At 34.5% G+C, this 18,375-nt stretch overlaps 1 protein-coding gene across 6 annotated transcripts in view; it reads left to right on the plus strand.

Moving 5' to 3' along the window:
* Positions 1–18,375, plus strand: part of PRKACB (protein kinase cAMP-activated catalytic subunit beta) — a 125,326-nt gene that overhangs the window by 64,701 nt on the left and 42,250 nt on the right. Inside the window, exons 1-2 of one of the 6 annotated variants that reach the window (XM_043575430.1) lie at positions 7,477–7,674; positions 16,652–16,675. The exons of 2 other annotated variants lie outside the window; for them this stretch is intronic. In XM_043575430.1, the coding sequence (XP_043431365.1) occupies positions 7,665–7,674; positions 16,652–16,675 (34 nt within the window). In that variant the 5' untranslated portion in view covers positions 7,477–7,664. Of the gene's footprint in view, positions 1–7,476; positions 7,675–7,952; positions 8,269–16,651; positions 16,676–18,375 lie in introns of those variants that run through there. 3 more of the 6 variants (XM_043575431.1, XM_043575433.1, XM_043575434.1) reach the window with 3 other exon arrangements.

Consider the following 18,375-nt stretch of genomic DNA (forward strand, 5'->3'; position numbering starts at 1 on the left):
ACAGATACTATCACTAAAATTCATGAAAGAAATTCTGGTAATTCTGAATCTTAGAAAGAATGGGGTCTAGGTTTTAATCCCTTTCTTTTAGAATCCTTGTTTTATTTTTAATGCGGATCTACTTCCTCCTTCCCTTTAATTAGTTTTGTTTACGATTGGGTATTAGGAAGGAACAGCCTTTATCTCACTCCAAAGGGTTTTTGTTAGATCATTCCCCCAAGCTAATGGATGCCTACCAGCCTTATATTTACATAATTAAGTTGTCCACTAAAGTGATTCTTCCCAGAACATAGAAGACCCGCTTCAAGCCACTGTCTCTACATCCATAGAGAAGCACTAGATAACTTTCTAAAAAACTAAGTATAATTTGTGTATACCATAAACTCACTTGTTATAAGTACAGTTCAATGGTTATTAATAAATTTATAGAATTTTGTAGCCATCATCACATTTCATTTTTAGAATATTTCCATCCCCTCAAAAAGTTCTTTTGTACCCTTCTGCAGTTAGTCTCCACTTCAACCTCAGACAAATCCTGATCTGTTTTGTATCCCTATGGATTTTTGTCCCTACAGATTTTCCTTTTCTGGACATTTTATATAAATGGAATTATACAATATGTAATGCAATCAATTGTTTCTGGCTTCTTGCACTTAGAATAATGTGTTTGAGGTTTATCCATGTTCTAGAACATATCAACAATTTTATTGCTGAATTATAGCATGCTTTATGAAAATAACACATTTTCTTTATGCACTCAGGAGTGTTTTTGGTTATTTGATTAACGTTTCTATAGACATTTGCGTATAAGACTGAGTGGACAAATGCTTTCAGTTCTTTTAGGTAGATATCTAGGAGTAGAATTGCTGGGTCGTTTGTTGAGTTTGTGTTTATTCTTTTAAGAAACTTCCAAATTGTTTTCTTAAGTGGTTTTGCCATTTTACATTGCCACCAGCAATGTATGAGGGCCACATTCTTTACATTCTTGTCAATACTTGATATCATCAGTCTTTTTTTATTATAACCATTCTGTTATACGTGAACTATTGTTTCAGTGTGGTTTCAGTTTGTATTTCCCTAACGATTGATGATGTTGAGCATAATTTCATATGCTCTTATGAGCTGTTCGGGTATCTACTTTGGAGAAATGTGTTTTCAAATCTTTTGCCCACCTCCAAAATTTAGGATTTTTACCTCTTACTATCAAGTCTTGAAAGTTCTTTGTATAGGCTGAACACAAGTTCTCGACCAAATAGATAACTTCCAAGTATTTCCTCTCATTCTATGGCTTGTCTTGTTTTCTTAAATGATCTCTTTGAAGAAGAAAAGTTTGCAATTTAATTAAGTCTAATTTATCATTTTTACCTTTATAGATTGTACTTTTGGTGCCAAATCCTAAGAAATCATTGTCTAACCCAAGGCAATGAAGATTCTTATTCTCTGCTCTCATCTAGAAATCCGTTTTTTAAGTTGTTTTGTATATGATGTGAGATATGGAGTGAAGTTCTTTTTTTTTTTTTTCCTCTTCATATGGTTATCCAATTTCTACTGCACTTTTAATCCAATTTTTAGCATCAGCTATCAGTTTCTTTTAAAAGAATATGCTGGAATTGAGTATTGTGATCCATGAAGATGAAATATTTCTCCATTTAACAGACAGCCTTTAATTTCTATGCAGTTTTCTACTTGTTAGTGAAGAAGTCTTGTTAAAATTGATTTTTTAAAATTTATATTAAAATTCCAGTTAGTTAACAGTGTAATATTAGTTTTAGGTGTACAATATAGTGAATCAGTACTTCCATAAAACACTCAATGCTCATCACAGCAAGTGTGCTCTTAATCCCCATCACATTTTTTAGTCATCCTCCCACCCACCATGGTTACTCTGGTAACCATCAGTTTGTTCTCTATAAGTTGAGAGTCTAGTTCTTAGTTTGCCCTCCTATCTTTTTTCCTTTTGCTCATTTGTTTTGTTTCTTAAAGTCCATATATGAGTGAAATCATTTGGTATTGTCTTTCTTTGACTGACTTATTTTGCTTAGCATAATACTCTAGCTCCATCCGTATTGTTGCAAATAGCAAGATTTCATTCTTTTTTATGGCTAATATTCCAGTGTGTGTGTGTGTGTGTGTGTGTGTGTGTGTGTGTGCGCGCGTGCGCATGTGTGTGATTGATTTTTAAATATTTTATTTTTGTTAATACTCTTGTGAATGGAGTGATTTCTTTCACATTTGGATTGTTGTTCCTAGTGAATTAAAATCTAACTGATTTTCGTATATTAATCTTACATCCTATGATGTTAATAAACTTATTTATTAATTCTAGTAGTTTCTTTGTAGATTTTTAGAATTTTCTACATATATAATCATGTCATAAAAAAGCAAATAAAGACAGCTTTCTTTCTTATTAATCTGTATACCTTTTTCTTACCTCATTGCACTGGCAAGAATCTCTAATATAAAATGGCATAGAAGTGGTGAGTGTAGACATTCCTGCCCACACTTGCCCTTTATCAACTGGAGGAAATTCTCTACGAGTCCTAATTTGTTGAAAGCTTTGATCACAGGTGTTGAATTTTTGGAATACTTCTTCCTGTATATTCAGACAATTATGTAGTTTTGTCTTTTATTTTATTAATACAGGGTATTCCATTAATTGATTTTCAATGTTGAACCAACCTTGCATTCCTGGGATAAATCCTATGTGGTCGTGGTATATAATCCTTTTTCTATACTGCTGGGTTAGGTTTGTTAATATTTTGATAAAGATATTTGCATTGTGATGGATATTGGTCTGTAATTTTCTTTTGATCTTTGTCTAGCTTTGGTATCAGACATTATGGAATAAGTTGGGAAGTGTCACATCCTCCTCTTTATTTTGAAAAAGTTTATATGGAATTGATACTATATCTTTGGATGTTTCATAGAATTCCCCAGTGAAGCCTATGGACCTGAGCTTTTCTTTGTGAGAAAAATTTTAATTATTAATTCAACATTTTAATTTGTTCACGGGTATCTTCAGATTTTCTATTTCTTCTTGAGCTAGTTCCAGCACCTGTGTCTTTCTGTGAATTTGTCCATCGCACCTCAGTTATATAATCAAGATAAAGTTGTTTATAGTATTCCTTTATAATTTTTTAAATTCATCTAGTGTCAGGGGTGATGTTGTCTTTTCATTTTTGATTTGGATAATTAGTATCTTCTCTATTTTGTCTTATTTTGTTTTGTCATGTTTTGTTAGTTTTAATTTTTCATCAGTCTAGCTTTATCAGTAAGACTTTTGGACTTACTCATTTTCTCTGTTGTTTTCTATCTTCTATTTCATTGAAGTCTGTTCTGATCTGCTGTTTGGTTTTGGTTTAATTTGATCTTTTTTTCTTGAGTTTCTTAAGGTGGAAGCTTAAATTATTGTTTGAGACCTTCCATTTTTTCTAATATAGGTGTTTAAATCTACAAATTTCCCTCTAAGCTCTGCTTTGTCTACATTTCATAAATGTTGATTTTTTTTGTAGGTTCTTTTACATTCAGTTCAAAATATTTTCTTATTGCCCTTTGGATTTCTTTGTGATTTAAATCCAAGTATTTCAGGATTTCCAAATTTTCTGTTACTGATTTCTTTTTTTGTTTGCTTGTGTTTTTTTTGAGAGAGAGAGAGAGAGACAGAGAGAGACAGACAGAGTGTGATGGGGGAGGGGCAGAGAGAGAGGGAGACACAGAATCTGAGGCAGGCTCCAGGCTCTGAGCTGTAAGCACAGAGCCCAACGCCGGCCTTGAACTCACAAACCCCAAGATCATGACCTGAGCTGAAGTCCAACATTCAACCAACAGCCACCCAGGCGCCCTCCATCTGTTGCTGATTTCTAATTTAATTCTGTTGTGATCAAAGAACATATTTTGAATGATTTTTCAGTCCTTTCAGATTTGAAATTTATTATAGTATTTAGCCTATGCTTAATGTGGAAATTTCCATGTGTGCTTGAAAATACTATGTATTTTGATGATGTTAGGTGCTGTATTTTATAAATGTCAAAATTTAATGGTATTATTCAAAGTTTTCTCCATCTTTGCTGATTTTCTGTCTAGTTTTCCCATGAGTTATTGAGAGGGGAATATTGAAATCTTCAAATATAATTGTTGAATAATGACGCCCTCCTTTCAATTCTCTCATTTTTGTTTTAGTATTTGGGGGCTGTTTTTTTTCAGTGCATATGCATTTCTAATTGTTAACTCTCTCAGATGTATTGGCCTTTTTATCATTATGAAATGTCTTTTTTTGTCTGAAGTACTGTTTTTTTTTTTTTTTCTCTTAAAGTCTATTTTGTCTGATACTGATTTAGGTACTCCAGCTGTCTTGTGGTTACTATTTTCATGGTATATCTTTTTCTTTTCCTTTTCCTTTCAACCTACTTGTATCCTTAAATCTGAAGTGTGGCTCTTGTAGACAGGATATAGTTGGTCCCTGCTTTTTTCTTTTTTTAATCCTGCCTTTTTTTTTTTTTATCCAGTCTGATCATTTCTGCCTTTGATCCATCTTTGTTCCATTCACATTCAGTGTAATTATTGATATGGTTGGATTTACATCTTCTACTGTGCTGTTTGTTTTCAGTATGTCTTACAGTTTTTGTTGTTATTGTTTCCTTTTCATTTCTTTAGTGTTAAACAAATATTTATTAGGTGTCATATTAATTTTTCTTTGTTTTTTAACTAAATTTTTAAAAGATATTTTCATACTGTTTGACTTAGGGGTTATAATGTACATTTTATCTTATCGCATTCTACTTCAGGATAAATCTAGTAAATCTATTTAAATCTAGTAAATCTATTTTGATCCAAGATAGCTCCATATCTTCTCCAACGCTGTGTTATTATTTTCACACATATTACATGTGTATTTTTGTAAAACTCAGCAATGCAATTTCATACAGCTGAAGTCCTTTAAAGAAATTTAGAGAACAGATGGGGTGCCTGGGTGGCGCAGTCGGTTAAGCATCCGACTTCAGCCAGGTCACGATCTCACGGTCCGTGAGTTCGAGCCCTGCATCAGGCTCTGGGCTGATGGCTCAGGGCCTGGAGCCTGTTTCCGATTCTGTGTCTCCCTCTCTCTCTGCCCCTCCCCCGTTCATGCTCTGTCTCTCTCTGTCCCAAAAATAAATAAACGTTGGGAAAAAAAAATTAAAAAAAAAAAAAAAAGAAATTAAGAGAACAGAAAAGTATGTATTTATAAAATCTTTTACTTCTATTTTTACCATTTCCAGCATTTTTCATTTCTTCCTGTCAATTGAGTATTGCCTAGTGTCATTTCCTTTCATCCTGAATGACATCCTTAAGTGTTTCTGCTTGCAACAAACATTCTCAGTTGTTTATTTGGGAATGTCTTTATTTCACCTTTGTTTTTGAGGGATAATATTTTGGATAGAGAATTTTTGTGAACAGGTTTGTTTCTTTTTTCTCTTGGCACTCTGAAGATATCATTCCACTGCCTTCTAACCTCTCTTATTTCTGTTAAAAAGTCATTGATCATATTGCTTTTTCCTTGTGCATGATTAGCCATTTTTCTCTTGCTGCTTTTAAGATTTTGTCTTTGTCTTTCAAAAACTTGACTATGATGTGTCTAGGTATGAATCTCTTTGTGTTTATTCTAGTTGATATTATTTGAACTCCTGGATCTGTTGGGTAATGTTTTCCACATTGGACTTTCAACCATTATTCTTGAAATATTTTTTCTTTGCCCTTTGTCTTTCTGCACTCTTTTTAGCATTCCTATTACATGTATGTTGGTACCCTTGATATCCCGCAAGTATGTGAGGATCTGTTCATTTTTCTCCAGTCTTTTGTTCTTTGTATTCTTCGGTCTGGATATTTCTGTTCATCTGTCTTCAAGTTCGCTAATTAAGTCTTTGCCCTCCTCAGATCTTCTGTTGGGCCTATGTAGTGAGTTTGTAAATTTTGGTTATTGTACTTTCAATGTCTATGATTTTTATGTTGTAAATAGTTTCTCTCTCTGTATTGAAACTCTCCTTCTTATATCATTGTCATTATAATTTCCTTTAATTCTTTAAATGTAATTTTCTTTTATTCTTTGATGTATTTATCATAGCTGTTTTGTCTGCCAAATCCTATATTTTTACCTATTCAGAGACATTTTCTGTTGACTACCTTTTCTCTTCATTATTGTCACATATTTTTGTCAAAAAACACTGATTGTTTTAAAATACTATTTTTGTGGCACTTCTGGATTCTGATTCTCTTTTCTTCCTGGTTGTATGTATGTATGTATGTATGTATTTATTTTTAATAACTTTTTTGGCCTTAATATATGGACTGTCCCCCATGGTGTCTGGCTGCTAATTTCTCTGCTAGGAATTACCCTGTGTCTTTGTAACTTAGTTGTTATTCAGTGATTGATCAGAGGTTGTCCTCAAACGCTGTGAGCAAGTCTGCATTTGTGGGTTGAGGAGCACATTCAGTGTTGAAGCGGTTTTCAAGTCTGTACCAGCTTTAAATTTCTGTAGGGTCCTCTGGGGTCTCCCCTACAGGAATAGCTTCCCAGTTAGCTAGGGATATGTTTACGTCCTCTCTGACTCTCTCATTTCCATTTTCTGTGTTAAATTTCTTGCTAGACTACCAGTCTGCTGCTCACCCCTACCAAGGCCACAACTTGAGACTAGCAAAGCTGGACACTTGCCCTGTTCATTTCCTACAGTTTGCTTTTTTTATTGACAACATCACTTGTGTGGGATTTTTTGGCCTGCTCTGTATACCACGTCAGCCCCTCTGGCAGCAAAGCTGCTAGTTGTCAAGGCCAGCCCCACCTGATGGAAGTACTGCACTGACTGAGCTGTTGGGGGAACAGGAGCAGCACTGAGCAAGACCACCTTAGACTCCCACCGTTCTTATACAGAGTTCAGCAGTTTTTCGTGAATAAATGCTTCTCAATTTACTGTCTGTGATTGCTAGGTTCCCAGAGCCATGAAGCCATCGTTTTTGGCAATTTTGTCCAGCTTCTTAGTTGTTTCGTAGGAGATTTTCTGGCTTATTCATGGCCCCATCACCAGAAGTCCTAGCTCACCTGGGAGCTTTTCAAATGGCAAGTTCACTTGCTGAAGTTCCACTTAATGAGGTACCATTCTATAGATCCTTTGTACCATTTTGGTACAAAATTTAGGTCTCTGGGAATCAGAACAGTCTGTTCATCATGCCATCCAGTCTGCCCACCTTGCTATACAATCTGTCGTCTTAATCCTTTTTGATGTAAGGAATCTCACACTTCAACAATGATCACCAGTAACTTTTTGTATGTTATTCCCTTTTGAAAACCACGTTACTGGCATCTGACGCTGTTTGTAATGCCGAATCGAATAGAAGTTTGTAAATGCATTCTTTTATGATTCTGCTTTATAAATGAAATCTGTAGTGTTGTGTTTTGTCTCTTCCGTAATACAGAATGTTTAAATGGTTAACATTTGTGCTGCAGTATAGCTTTCTGGCTCATGAAAAATGAAAGCTATCAGCGATCTGGGCAATAAGATTCATCGCCAATAGTCACTAGCAACAGCACACAGCATTTTAATATCAGTGAGGTCCACAGCTAGCAGTAAGAGCTGGTGTAATTGAAAGACGTTTAGGTGCAATCATTCTGCTGTTTGTTCCTTGCCAGGTTCAACATGGGATTGTGTGAGTATTTGAAGAAAACAGCAATTTTTTTTAGATCTTTGAAAGATGTAAAAAGGGTAGATAAGTGCTTAAATTTAAGAAACGTGGTAATTTTTAAATCATGTGGCTCTAAAATAAAAAGATATTTTATTTGTCTTGCTTGATTAAAGCTTTAGAAAAGCTACTCCTTGGTTACAAGTGAACCGATAATTCTGGTCTAATGTTGCCGTGGTAACAACTCATGCTGATATAATTGAGAACATCTTATACATCCTGGTTTGAACATTTTCTCCCTGCCATTTTGAGTTGTTCTAGTGGTATATGAAGGAGGCTAGAATAACCAGCTTGAAAGAAATTAAATCTAGTTATACACATCTTTGGCATTAATCTGATGTTTACTAGTGATATCTCATGCTGGGCAGTTATGCTTTGCTTCTAGGGGCTTTTCTTTTTTAAACAAAAGAAAGCTATTTTCATTTTCTGTGTGCTGCATGTTCCAGTGTATGTGTTTACACCATCGGTTCTTCCACCTCTAGAGATTAGCATAACTCCCTTTGCTGTTGGATTGTTGTTTTGAGCAATATGTTTTGGAAAGGTTGGTTTTCATCATGAGTGGTAAGTATGCTCTCGGAGCCACTGCAGCTATATTTTTTTAGAAATATTTAACTATACGAGGGAAAAATATTTTCTAAAGGGGCAATTGTAAAGCCAGAGCTACAGTGAATTACATTTTCTATTGATGCTTTTGCATTTTGGCATTATAGTAATTTGCTTTTAAAATCCATTGAGAACTGTGAACAAGTAAAACCACTATTAATAGTCGATACCAATAGTCATTTTCTAATTTTCTTTATGGTTTGATTTATTGTATTCATTAAATACTGTTGTTGCTAATTGTGTTATAAATTAGTGAGTAAAAGACCCACCATGATAAGGGAGGAATTTCTTTTTATTATCTGATCCTGAAGATAATTGAACTTTCCATTTATTGGCTTTGTCATTCTAATGTTAAGTCTTGTTAGCTTCTTTTTTATTACATTTAAAAAACCCTAGTCTTGAATAAGATGCTGCCAGAATTTTGTTGGTTTACTGGTTGCCTTTAACTATAGTTCTTTGAGAAACAGAGATTTAATGATGAAATAAATATGTGCATTTTGGTTTTAGAGGCTTTATTAAAATTTTTCAGAGATACTTTTTTGGGGGAAATAATTTGTTAGAATAAGTACTTTCATGATCATTAGTTTCCTTTTATGTTTTTATAATGTGGCTTATTTTTTTGAAACATTTCCAAAAATGCCTTTTGAGAAAATATCTTACAGTATATACTGCAGTTTATCATAGGGTGAGAGCTGTTCACTTTAAGCCAAACCTGCAGCTAAAAATAGATATCCTGTTGTTAGAGTGAGAAATATTTGCTTACAGCATAATTCATTAGCATCTTTTTGCTTAACTAAAGAGGATATTTATAAGTTAACCCTTGAATTGAAGACATTTTTAGGAAAACTGTTATATTATTTTTCTTTTAACGTAACAGTCTATCATTTACACTTAAAAGATTTGGAATTGGAATCCAGAACCTGAGAGAGTTGGATTTTTGCTATATAATGATAGAATTCAAAACAGATGTACCTTTTCTTCCGTAAATGAAGATCACCTCATTACTGCCAGTAAATATTCTTTTCTCCTGTTTCCATATAACATAAGCCTCTTCCACACTGTTAAGTATTTGTTTGTGAAATGATGTTAGACATTAAAGGACGTTTTTATATGCAAGACATTAAGAATTGTTACTGTCATTTTCCTGTTATTTTCCTGTTAGTACACAGATCCTTCTGATTTAGTGTTTTAAATTTGGGCTAATATTTACAAAATTAACATGTTAACATTTCTTAGAATTTCTATGGGTATCAAAATTGAATATGCCTGGTTTTCATACTTCAAATATTAGATTTCTTTGACTCTGGCCAATGCGTGTTTTCTCTTTGAAAGTTCGGTATAAAACAGAATTTTTAGGTAGCCACTGTGGTGTTCTAGAGGTTTTACAGTTGGATGTATTGGTTGTTGCTGAAGAAGATTGTTTCTGCTTCTCTATTGCTTTATTTCTCTTTGAAGAATCTATGGATTATTCAGGTAGTATTTGATACACTTGGCCATATTGGCTTGTCTAACACAGCAATCACAGTAATTACAATTAGACATTCTGACTTTTCAGTATTGTCCAATTTCAACTAATTTTACTCCTGTCATAAGTGGTTAGAAGCCTTAGCCATCAAAAGGTGGAAAATTACAAATGAAGTGTGATTTTATTTGTAAAAATAAGCAAATGTTAGACTTTTTCATCTGAGTTTATAGCCATACATGTGGTTTTTATGTGCACGTGGTATTTTTCTAGTTAAAAAGCTACTCTTTTTCTCCTTCCTGCCTATTAAGTGTTAGGTTTCTCAGAGAATCTATCTTTGGACCTCTCTTAATGCTATATTCTCTCTGAATGATCTCATCCATGCCCACATCTTCAGATGTTACCTGAACATTCAGTTCAAAAGTGAATTTTCTCTTTCTATCCCAAATCTATTCCTTTTTCATTGATCCTGATTTCTGTTAATAATCCCAGACCCACACAGGAATTTAAAACAGAAACCTTGTAGTCATTCCTAACTTGTTTTTAACCCACCCCAGGCATGCACTCACCCATTAACGTCTATTGATTCTACATCAGTAATGTCTCGGAAATCACTCAATTTTCTCTAGTCTCACTAACACTAGGAATGCCTAAGATTAGGTATTCTGTATATCCTCAGCCCTATTGCAGTCACTGCTTCACTAGTTTCTCAGCTTCCAGTTTTATATCCCTCCAGACGACTTAATGTGCTGCCATTTTTTAAATGCCAATATGCCCATTTCATAACCCAACATGAAAACTTACAGTTATTCCTTATTGTATCTAATATCAAGGTTAAACTCCTTAAAGTAAGGCATGTAAGATCAGTTACCTACTATTCTGGCTTTATCTGCATCTCTCTCATAAAGTTCTGATCTAGCTATACTACATATTATTCCTTGCTACCTTTTCATATGTATGTATTTTATCATAAAAATTATGAAAACCAGCTATGCTTTTCAAATGCCTTCATCATTGACTCTGTAGATTAGGTGATTCCCCTATACTCCCAAAACAATTTTTGTATTATACTGAAATTATATCCTGGCATGTCAGTTTCCATTCTCCAAACTTTGAACTCCTTCAGTTGAGGGTAGTGGTGCTGAGTTCATCTATGTGTTTCCCATAGTTTACCCCTATGCACCAAACATAGTCATGAATTCATAAATTCTTGTAGAATAAACGAATGACTAAAAACTACCCATATTTGAGTACTTTTCTTACGTTATCAATGAAAAATACCAGTCATGTATTTTAATTTTTGGTTCATATGCTTATCAGAATATAACTAGCACCCTTATTCCAAAATTCCAGATGAGAACTCTTATTGGCCTAGCTCCAGTGGAGAGCAAATCTCTGAAGAAGCTTACCCTGCTATGAATGACAGGAAAGTTACAGAATTGATCACAAACATTTACTTAACTCCCCTTTCTAGGTCTATATTTTCTAGATTAAAAATATAAGGACACAAAACTGGAAAATCAGTGTATCAGTTTTGATTTTAAGAAAGCGTACTTGCCCAGAAATATGCACTATCAGATTAAAGATCAGACACCAAAGTCTAAGCAACAGTTTTACTTTGAGGAGCTTGCCTTCATGGAAAATAAGTAGATAGCAGTTTCACTCTCACTAACTTGGAGGGATGGATGAAGCTTACAAGAAAGAGACTTGTGGAGATGAGTAGAAGATCCAACACTTGTGATTACCTTCGTTTTAAAACTGCCTGGGCATCCAAGAATTTGTTAGACTATTCCAAGTTGAAAACGTGGCTATTCTACTTCCAGATATAACAGGGCTCTTCCCTGACTTGGTAGGTATCACCACCGGCCAGATACCCTGTAGTCCTAGCTCCACTCCCATTTCTGAAAGTCCCTGTATTATTTAACTGATAATATGAATATGTACCAATTAAAACATCTGAGAAGTTGATTCTAACACTCTCAAAATAGGAGGTGAGAAAAACTACCTTATTTGGGTGTGTTTGTAAAGTTTTAAAGGTTTCTCATTGTTTAGAAATGGATAAACAAGAAAAGCAACAATATGGAGCCTATGAAAGATTATGCATCACTTAAGGATAAATCACAGACTGCAAGAGGAAAAGAGTGAACTTATATTTTGAAAATATTTGTGGGAAGGGTTTAAAAACAAGAAATTATAGGTAGTCCGGGTTCAATTCTTTAAAATTCCAAGTGAACATGAATCTGTGTTTATTTGAATGATAAAAGAAAGAGAGAGAGACTAGGATGAAAAGAACTGGCTGAGAGGCAGGAACAGAAAAGGAATACTAATGACATGATAAGGGATGGTTATAAGAAGATGAACCTGGTATTTGCAGAACATAAAGCTGCCTTAGAAGCATTAAAAAGCAAAATAATCACTACAGGAAAGTAAATTAATGATATGAAGAACTAGCTTGATAAATCCTACTAGAATGTCAGGGGAACGGACAAGATAAAAGTTATGAAGTAAAAAGTATGTCAGATAAAAGTAGGAAACTCTACATTGAATGAATAGCATTCCTTCAGAACAGATAATGACTAAAAAAACAGGAGCAATAATAAAAAATATGATTCAGGAAAACTCCTTAGTTGGAAAAAAACTCTGAATCTGTAGATTCAAAGAGCTCATTGTATTTTGACAAAGATTAACACAAACACCAACACCTAAATATATCCCTTTTTTTAAAAAAGCTTATTTCTTTATTTTAAGAGAGAGAGAGCACAAGAGGGGGAGGGGGGCGCAGAGAGAGAGAGGAAACAGAATCCCAACCAGGCTCCACGCTGCCAGCAGAGAGCCCAATGTGGGGCTTGAATTCACAAACCGTGAGATCATAACCTGAGCTGAAACCAAGAGTCTGATGCTCAACCGACTGAGCCACCCAGGTGCCCCAATACCTGAATACATCCTGATAGAAGTTTTGAATTTCTAAGGTAAAAAGCTCTACAAACATCTAGCTCTCTTTGCATCTTACAACTTAACACAAAACTTGTCTTATAAAGAAAAAAAAAATCCAAACAGATCAGATCATTTGAAAAGCTTTCTAGAGCAAAGATTAATGAAGACACAACAGTATCTAGAAATGCTGAATAAAATGTATCAAGCATCCCTTGAAATGAATATCTGAATTTACAAGAATATAATAGAAACCCTCAGTGTACAGAAAGTGAAGTGGTAAATGAAAATCTTAGGTGTAAGGGGAAGCATACTTTGACTACCCTGAGGAGATTTTCATTCCTTGGCTAGCCAAAGGGCTTTCATTTTAAATGGCCTCACGGAGACAGAAGACAATTTATTAGATCCATGCATCTTAGGATTTCTTAGACCCCTATGTAAAGCCAGGATCCTCAAAGGATTGTAACCTCAGTGAAAGCATAGTTGAGAAAATAAAACCTCTCCACTGACACAGGGAAAAAATAAGGAAGCTTGTATTTCTTGGCCTAGATTCCTGGGGACATGGGAGGAATGTGTGTATGTGTGTGGGATGCCTCTCCTGAGAGATTGTAATCAACTGCTTCTCCAGTAAATTCACATTTTAATCTGTATTAATTATGTGGTTTAAGAATCACCAATAAAATAAAATAAAATTATTGTGACAGTCCCAGGCTAGTAACATCCACGGGATGCCAGGCAGAAGCTAATACAAAACATATTCCCAGGTCAAACCCTGCAGGTTTATCATAGATAAAGCCCAACTGAACTTTAAATTCACAATCCAGGGATGCCTGGGTGGCTCAGTCGGTTAAGTGTCCGACTTCGGCTTAGGTCGTGATCTCAAGGCTCATGAGTTCAAGCCCCTCATCGGGCTCTGTGCTGACAGCTCAGAGCCTGGAGCCTGCTTTGGATTCTGTCTCCGTCTCTTTCTGTCCCTCTCCAGCTCATGCTCTCTCTCTCTCTCTCTCTTTCTTTCAAAAATAAATGAACATTAAAAAAATTAAACATAAATTCACAATCCAAAATCAAAATAGATACACACACATCTACTATAAACAATATTCAGCAAATACAACAGGATTAGACCTTTCCAAGAATGTCAAGAGGTAGAATTGTCACAGACTACCATTTAAAATTAATAATCACACAAAAACATGTATATGTAAGAGAAAAAAACCAGGCATCTCTAACAGAACCTCAAAACATATAAAACAAAATTGACCATTTAGAAGGAGAAATTGTAAATATATAAGATTTATGGATATTTATAAAGAGTGTTATGCTAGTATAACTAGTATAATCACCTAGTAATGGGGGAATACACAGAAATGTGTAGAACACTCAACTAACCATATTCAAAATATTTTAAAGAATTGACATATAGGCCATAGTCTCTGCCCACAAAGCAATTAAGTTTAATCAGTAAAAAAGACTAATGAAACAGATTAACAAACACACAAATATTATATTTAGGGATTACAAAAATTCAAATAACTCAGGTCAAGAATAAACTCATGAAGTTAAAATTCAGCTATCAATGAGAATTTGTGGGGTACATCTAAAGTGGATTTAGAGACAAATTTTTAAATGCTTATGTTAGGAAAGGAGAAGGACATTAATGATGTAAGTACTCAAGTAAATAAGTAGAGAGAGCAAGGCAAGGTTAATCAAAGGAAGAAAAAGACTAAGGAAGACATGAGCCAAAACCAGTAGAATAGAAAATAAAAATCCATCAGAACCGAAGGTTAGTTCGTGGAAAAGACTTTTGAAAGAACTGATGAGAACTATACCTATTTAAGATTTAATCATAATTAAAATCTTTTTTCAAAACTTAACAAAATTAGGACTGGGCAGTTTTCCAATCAAGTTCTAGGAAATATTCAAAGAATGAAAATTTCAGTCTGGTACAAAATCTTTCAAAGAACTGAAAAAGAGGAGATACTCTTAAATTTATTTATTGAGTCAAGTAGAGCTTTACAAGTATGGGAAAAGAAAATTAATTAGAAACATTGTCTCTGAAGTTAGGAACAGGAAACGGATGCTCATTGTCTGTTTCTGTACAATATTGAACTCTTAGTCATAACCTGCACAGTAAGTAAGGCAATAAAAAAATGGATGGAACAAAATTGTCATTATTCACAGATGATAGGTCTGCTTAGAGAATTCAAGAGAACCTACCAATGTTATTTTAGAATTAATAAGAGAGTTTGCCAGATACAGTAAGATCAATATATAAACATCAGTTATACATCAGTAATAAACAAATGGTAATTTTTAATACTTTTTGCTTTAATAAATTTTGCTTTTACAATAGCAACCCAAACTCTAAAGAACCTAGGACTAAATCTAATAAAACATAATAAGACTTTTAAGGAAAAAAATTATAAAATTTTACTGAGAGACATTTACCTAATCTTTAACAAGAAGATATGAATTCAGGGGCCCCTGGGTGGCTCAGTCGGTTAAACATCCGACGCTTCATTTCAGCTCAGGTCATGATCTCATGGTTCATGAGTTCAAGCTCCACATTGGGCTCTGTGCTGACATCGCAGAGCCTGCTTGGGATCCTCTCACTCTCTTTCTCTCTCTCTCTCTCTCTCTCTCTCTCTCTGTCTCAAAAATAAACATAAAAAGATATGATTTCATATCCATTATATTAGTGACACATTTTGTTGAGGGTATGGGTCATCAAAGATATGGTGGCAAAATAAACTTGCACAACATATATTGAGCCACTTACTGTATTACTGTGTGGTAAAGTTGAAAATGTACACACCCTATCAACTAGGGATCCACTCCCACCTCTATACTGTCTGATAGCAAGACAGAATATTTTAATTCAGAACTGAATGGAAAATCCTTAGCATATGACTGTGATAGATATAATATTACTCTAAGAAAAAGTCTCTGAACAATTAGGGAAGTAAAGTACATTTCTTAAAAGAGCATTTTAAAGATTACTTGGGTTATTTATGGCTAGAAATTTAGCTTAAGTTTTTATTACCTCATCCTGTCAGCATCCAGGTTCTCTAATCAAACATGACTTGGATGGCCAAGAAAATCCACAGCATCCCTAAATAGACAGCAAGTTGGGAGAGAGCGCATGTACATAACATGAGCTGTGAATTAGTACACTATGTGGATTCATGGTATATCCATCTATGTACATATTAGTTAAATAAATTAATGTTTCTGTAATTTGATCATTTAAATATATGTCTCACAAAAAATTATTTTGTAACAGGTTAGTGAAAGTTAGTCAATTATACTGTTCACTTGTAACCAAGACTTGATAAAGAATTAACCAATAAAAAAAAGTATAAGAAAAAGAAAGAGGAATAAAATAGATAATACAATAGGAAATATAGTTTTTATCGCCTGTTAAATTTACAAACACCCATTCATCTGTGATTTTGTGCAAGACCAAATGATATCTTAGAAAACAAAAGTAGGCCTAGTCCCATCCACTGAAATGTACAAATGCAATTGCAGTAAAGTTATTTTTTACACTCACTATAAATTTTAAGATTATAGTGAACTTGCTCTGAGTGAACTTGCTTGAATATAGTGAAGCAAATAAAGCATCCCTTGAGCAAAGTGAACACACTGCTCTACACATTAAAGGGATAGAATATGATATTTTTTAACAGATTTCTAGAATAGGGTTTGGCTGGTTAAAATATATATATATATATATATATATATATATATATATATATATATTATGAATGTGAGGGTATGGGTTGTAAGCCTTAGATAAAAACACTTTTGAATATGGATGCCCAAGTATTTTTCATTCTATTTCTATGTGTAAATATACTAATGAGCATATGGGATAGATACTTCTTGTGGGTATGTTATTTGATGTGTTATTTAATCTGTTTAACTTATTTATTCCTTTTGACCAAGCACGCAAATCATCAGAAGCATCTGGTAGGAAACCATTTTTTACAGAATAATTCTGTTTCCTTTGTTGCTATAAATTGCATTTTTATTAGGTATTTTGTGGCAACTAGAATGTTTTATATTTAGTTTACTGAAAATATTTGTAGTGCAGTGTATGTGTGTGGGGTTATTCTTAAAAATAACCATTGTAGAGCTCTAAACAGGGGTGTGTTTGAAATAGGGGTGCCAGAACACAGACACTTAACTAGATTTACACTTTCCAGAGGTTTTGGAAGGGATTGTACTGTTCTGTTATTTGCTGATAGAACTTGGTGTTTTCATAGGTAATTAACCTCAGTTTCCATCCTGTTCTGTGCCTTCTGATATATACCAAATAACTCTTAGACTAATGCTTTGATTAAGGTAAAGGAGGAAGATGAAAATAATTTAATTGCAGAGATCAGGAGGCCCATGAATTATAATCTAAAAAGTAAAAAGTTTTAAACTATTATTTCAAAAAAGGTATTAAGAAACTTACCACTCTTTATAGTACCTGATAGGTTCTCCTTCCCTCGCAGGAGATTTTAGAGGAATAGCCCCCTCCCTTATTCCCTACATAGATAGCCATCAAAGTCTAAGCCCCAGGCCTCAAATCCCCACCATCACTGCTCTTTACTCCATCTGGCTCCCCTCTTCCTTAGCAAATGATCTTGCTTCTTGTTTTCCAGAACAAATAGGGTCTAGCAATTGTGACTAACTCTGTTTACCCCCTTTCCTTCAGACACATTGAAAAGCATCACCCTGGCAAACAGTTACCCTCATGTTTGGGCACCTGCTTACCTACACACTTCACCCCTCACTGCTACAGGGCACTTATACTATGCTGCAGCTGTGCAAGTCAGTTGCCAATGCTGGGATAAACCATGATGTTTCCTCCATACCTTATTATTATTATTATTATTTTAACATTTATTTATTATTGAGAGACAGAGCATGAATATGGGAGGGGCAGAGAGAGAAAGAGACACAGAATCCGAAGCAGGCCCCAGGCTCTGAGCTGCCAGCACAGAGCCCCACGCGCGGCTCAGACTCACAAACCGAGACATCATGACCCAAGCCAAAGTCGGACGCCCAACCGACTGAGCACCCCTACTTCCTCCATACCTTTTTACACAAGATCATCCCAGCCTAGAATGCCTTCTTCCTCAACTTTATCTGGTAGAGGAACTCTGTCCTTAAGACTTAACATAATGCTGTGTCCTCTATGCCTTATTTTTACCTACCAATTTCCTCTTTTGAGCTCTTATAGTACCTATGATTCCCTTAGTTGTAGTTTTTGTCATATTGCATTCTGATGTTTCATCTCTCTCCCCGTTAGCTTTTCACCTCTTTAACAATGTAAATATATGTGTTCTCTGTAGTGTTCCCAAAGTCTCGCTCAATTTCTGGCACCACAAAACAGTGCTCAATAAATGTTGTTAAAAAGATTGTTAAAACTGGCACCAAGGAAGTAAATGCCTGAAAGACACTAAGGTCTTTCAAAAGGGAGTTAACGAAGTTTTGAAATGAATGTTGTTTTTCCTACAGTAGAGTTTCAAATACATAACACAAGTCCAGTGATGGTATTGCAATAGTTACAGGCTGTGTATTTCAATACATATACCACTTCATATTGTTAGCACTATTGCTCTGAGAGTTAAAAGTTTTTGTTAGTTGTTTTAAGAATTAGAATGGTATTGATTTTGACA

Source organism: Prionailurus bengalensis, chromosome C1 (genome assembly GCF_016509475.1).
Source record: "Prionailurus bengalensis isolate Pbe53 chromosome C1, Fcat_Pben_1.1_paternal_pri, whole genome shotgun sequence".
NCBI lineage: Eukaryota > Metazoa > Chordata > Mammalia > Carnivora > Felidae > Prionailurus > Prionailurus bengalensis.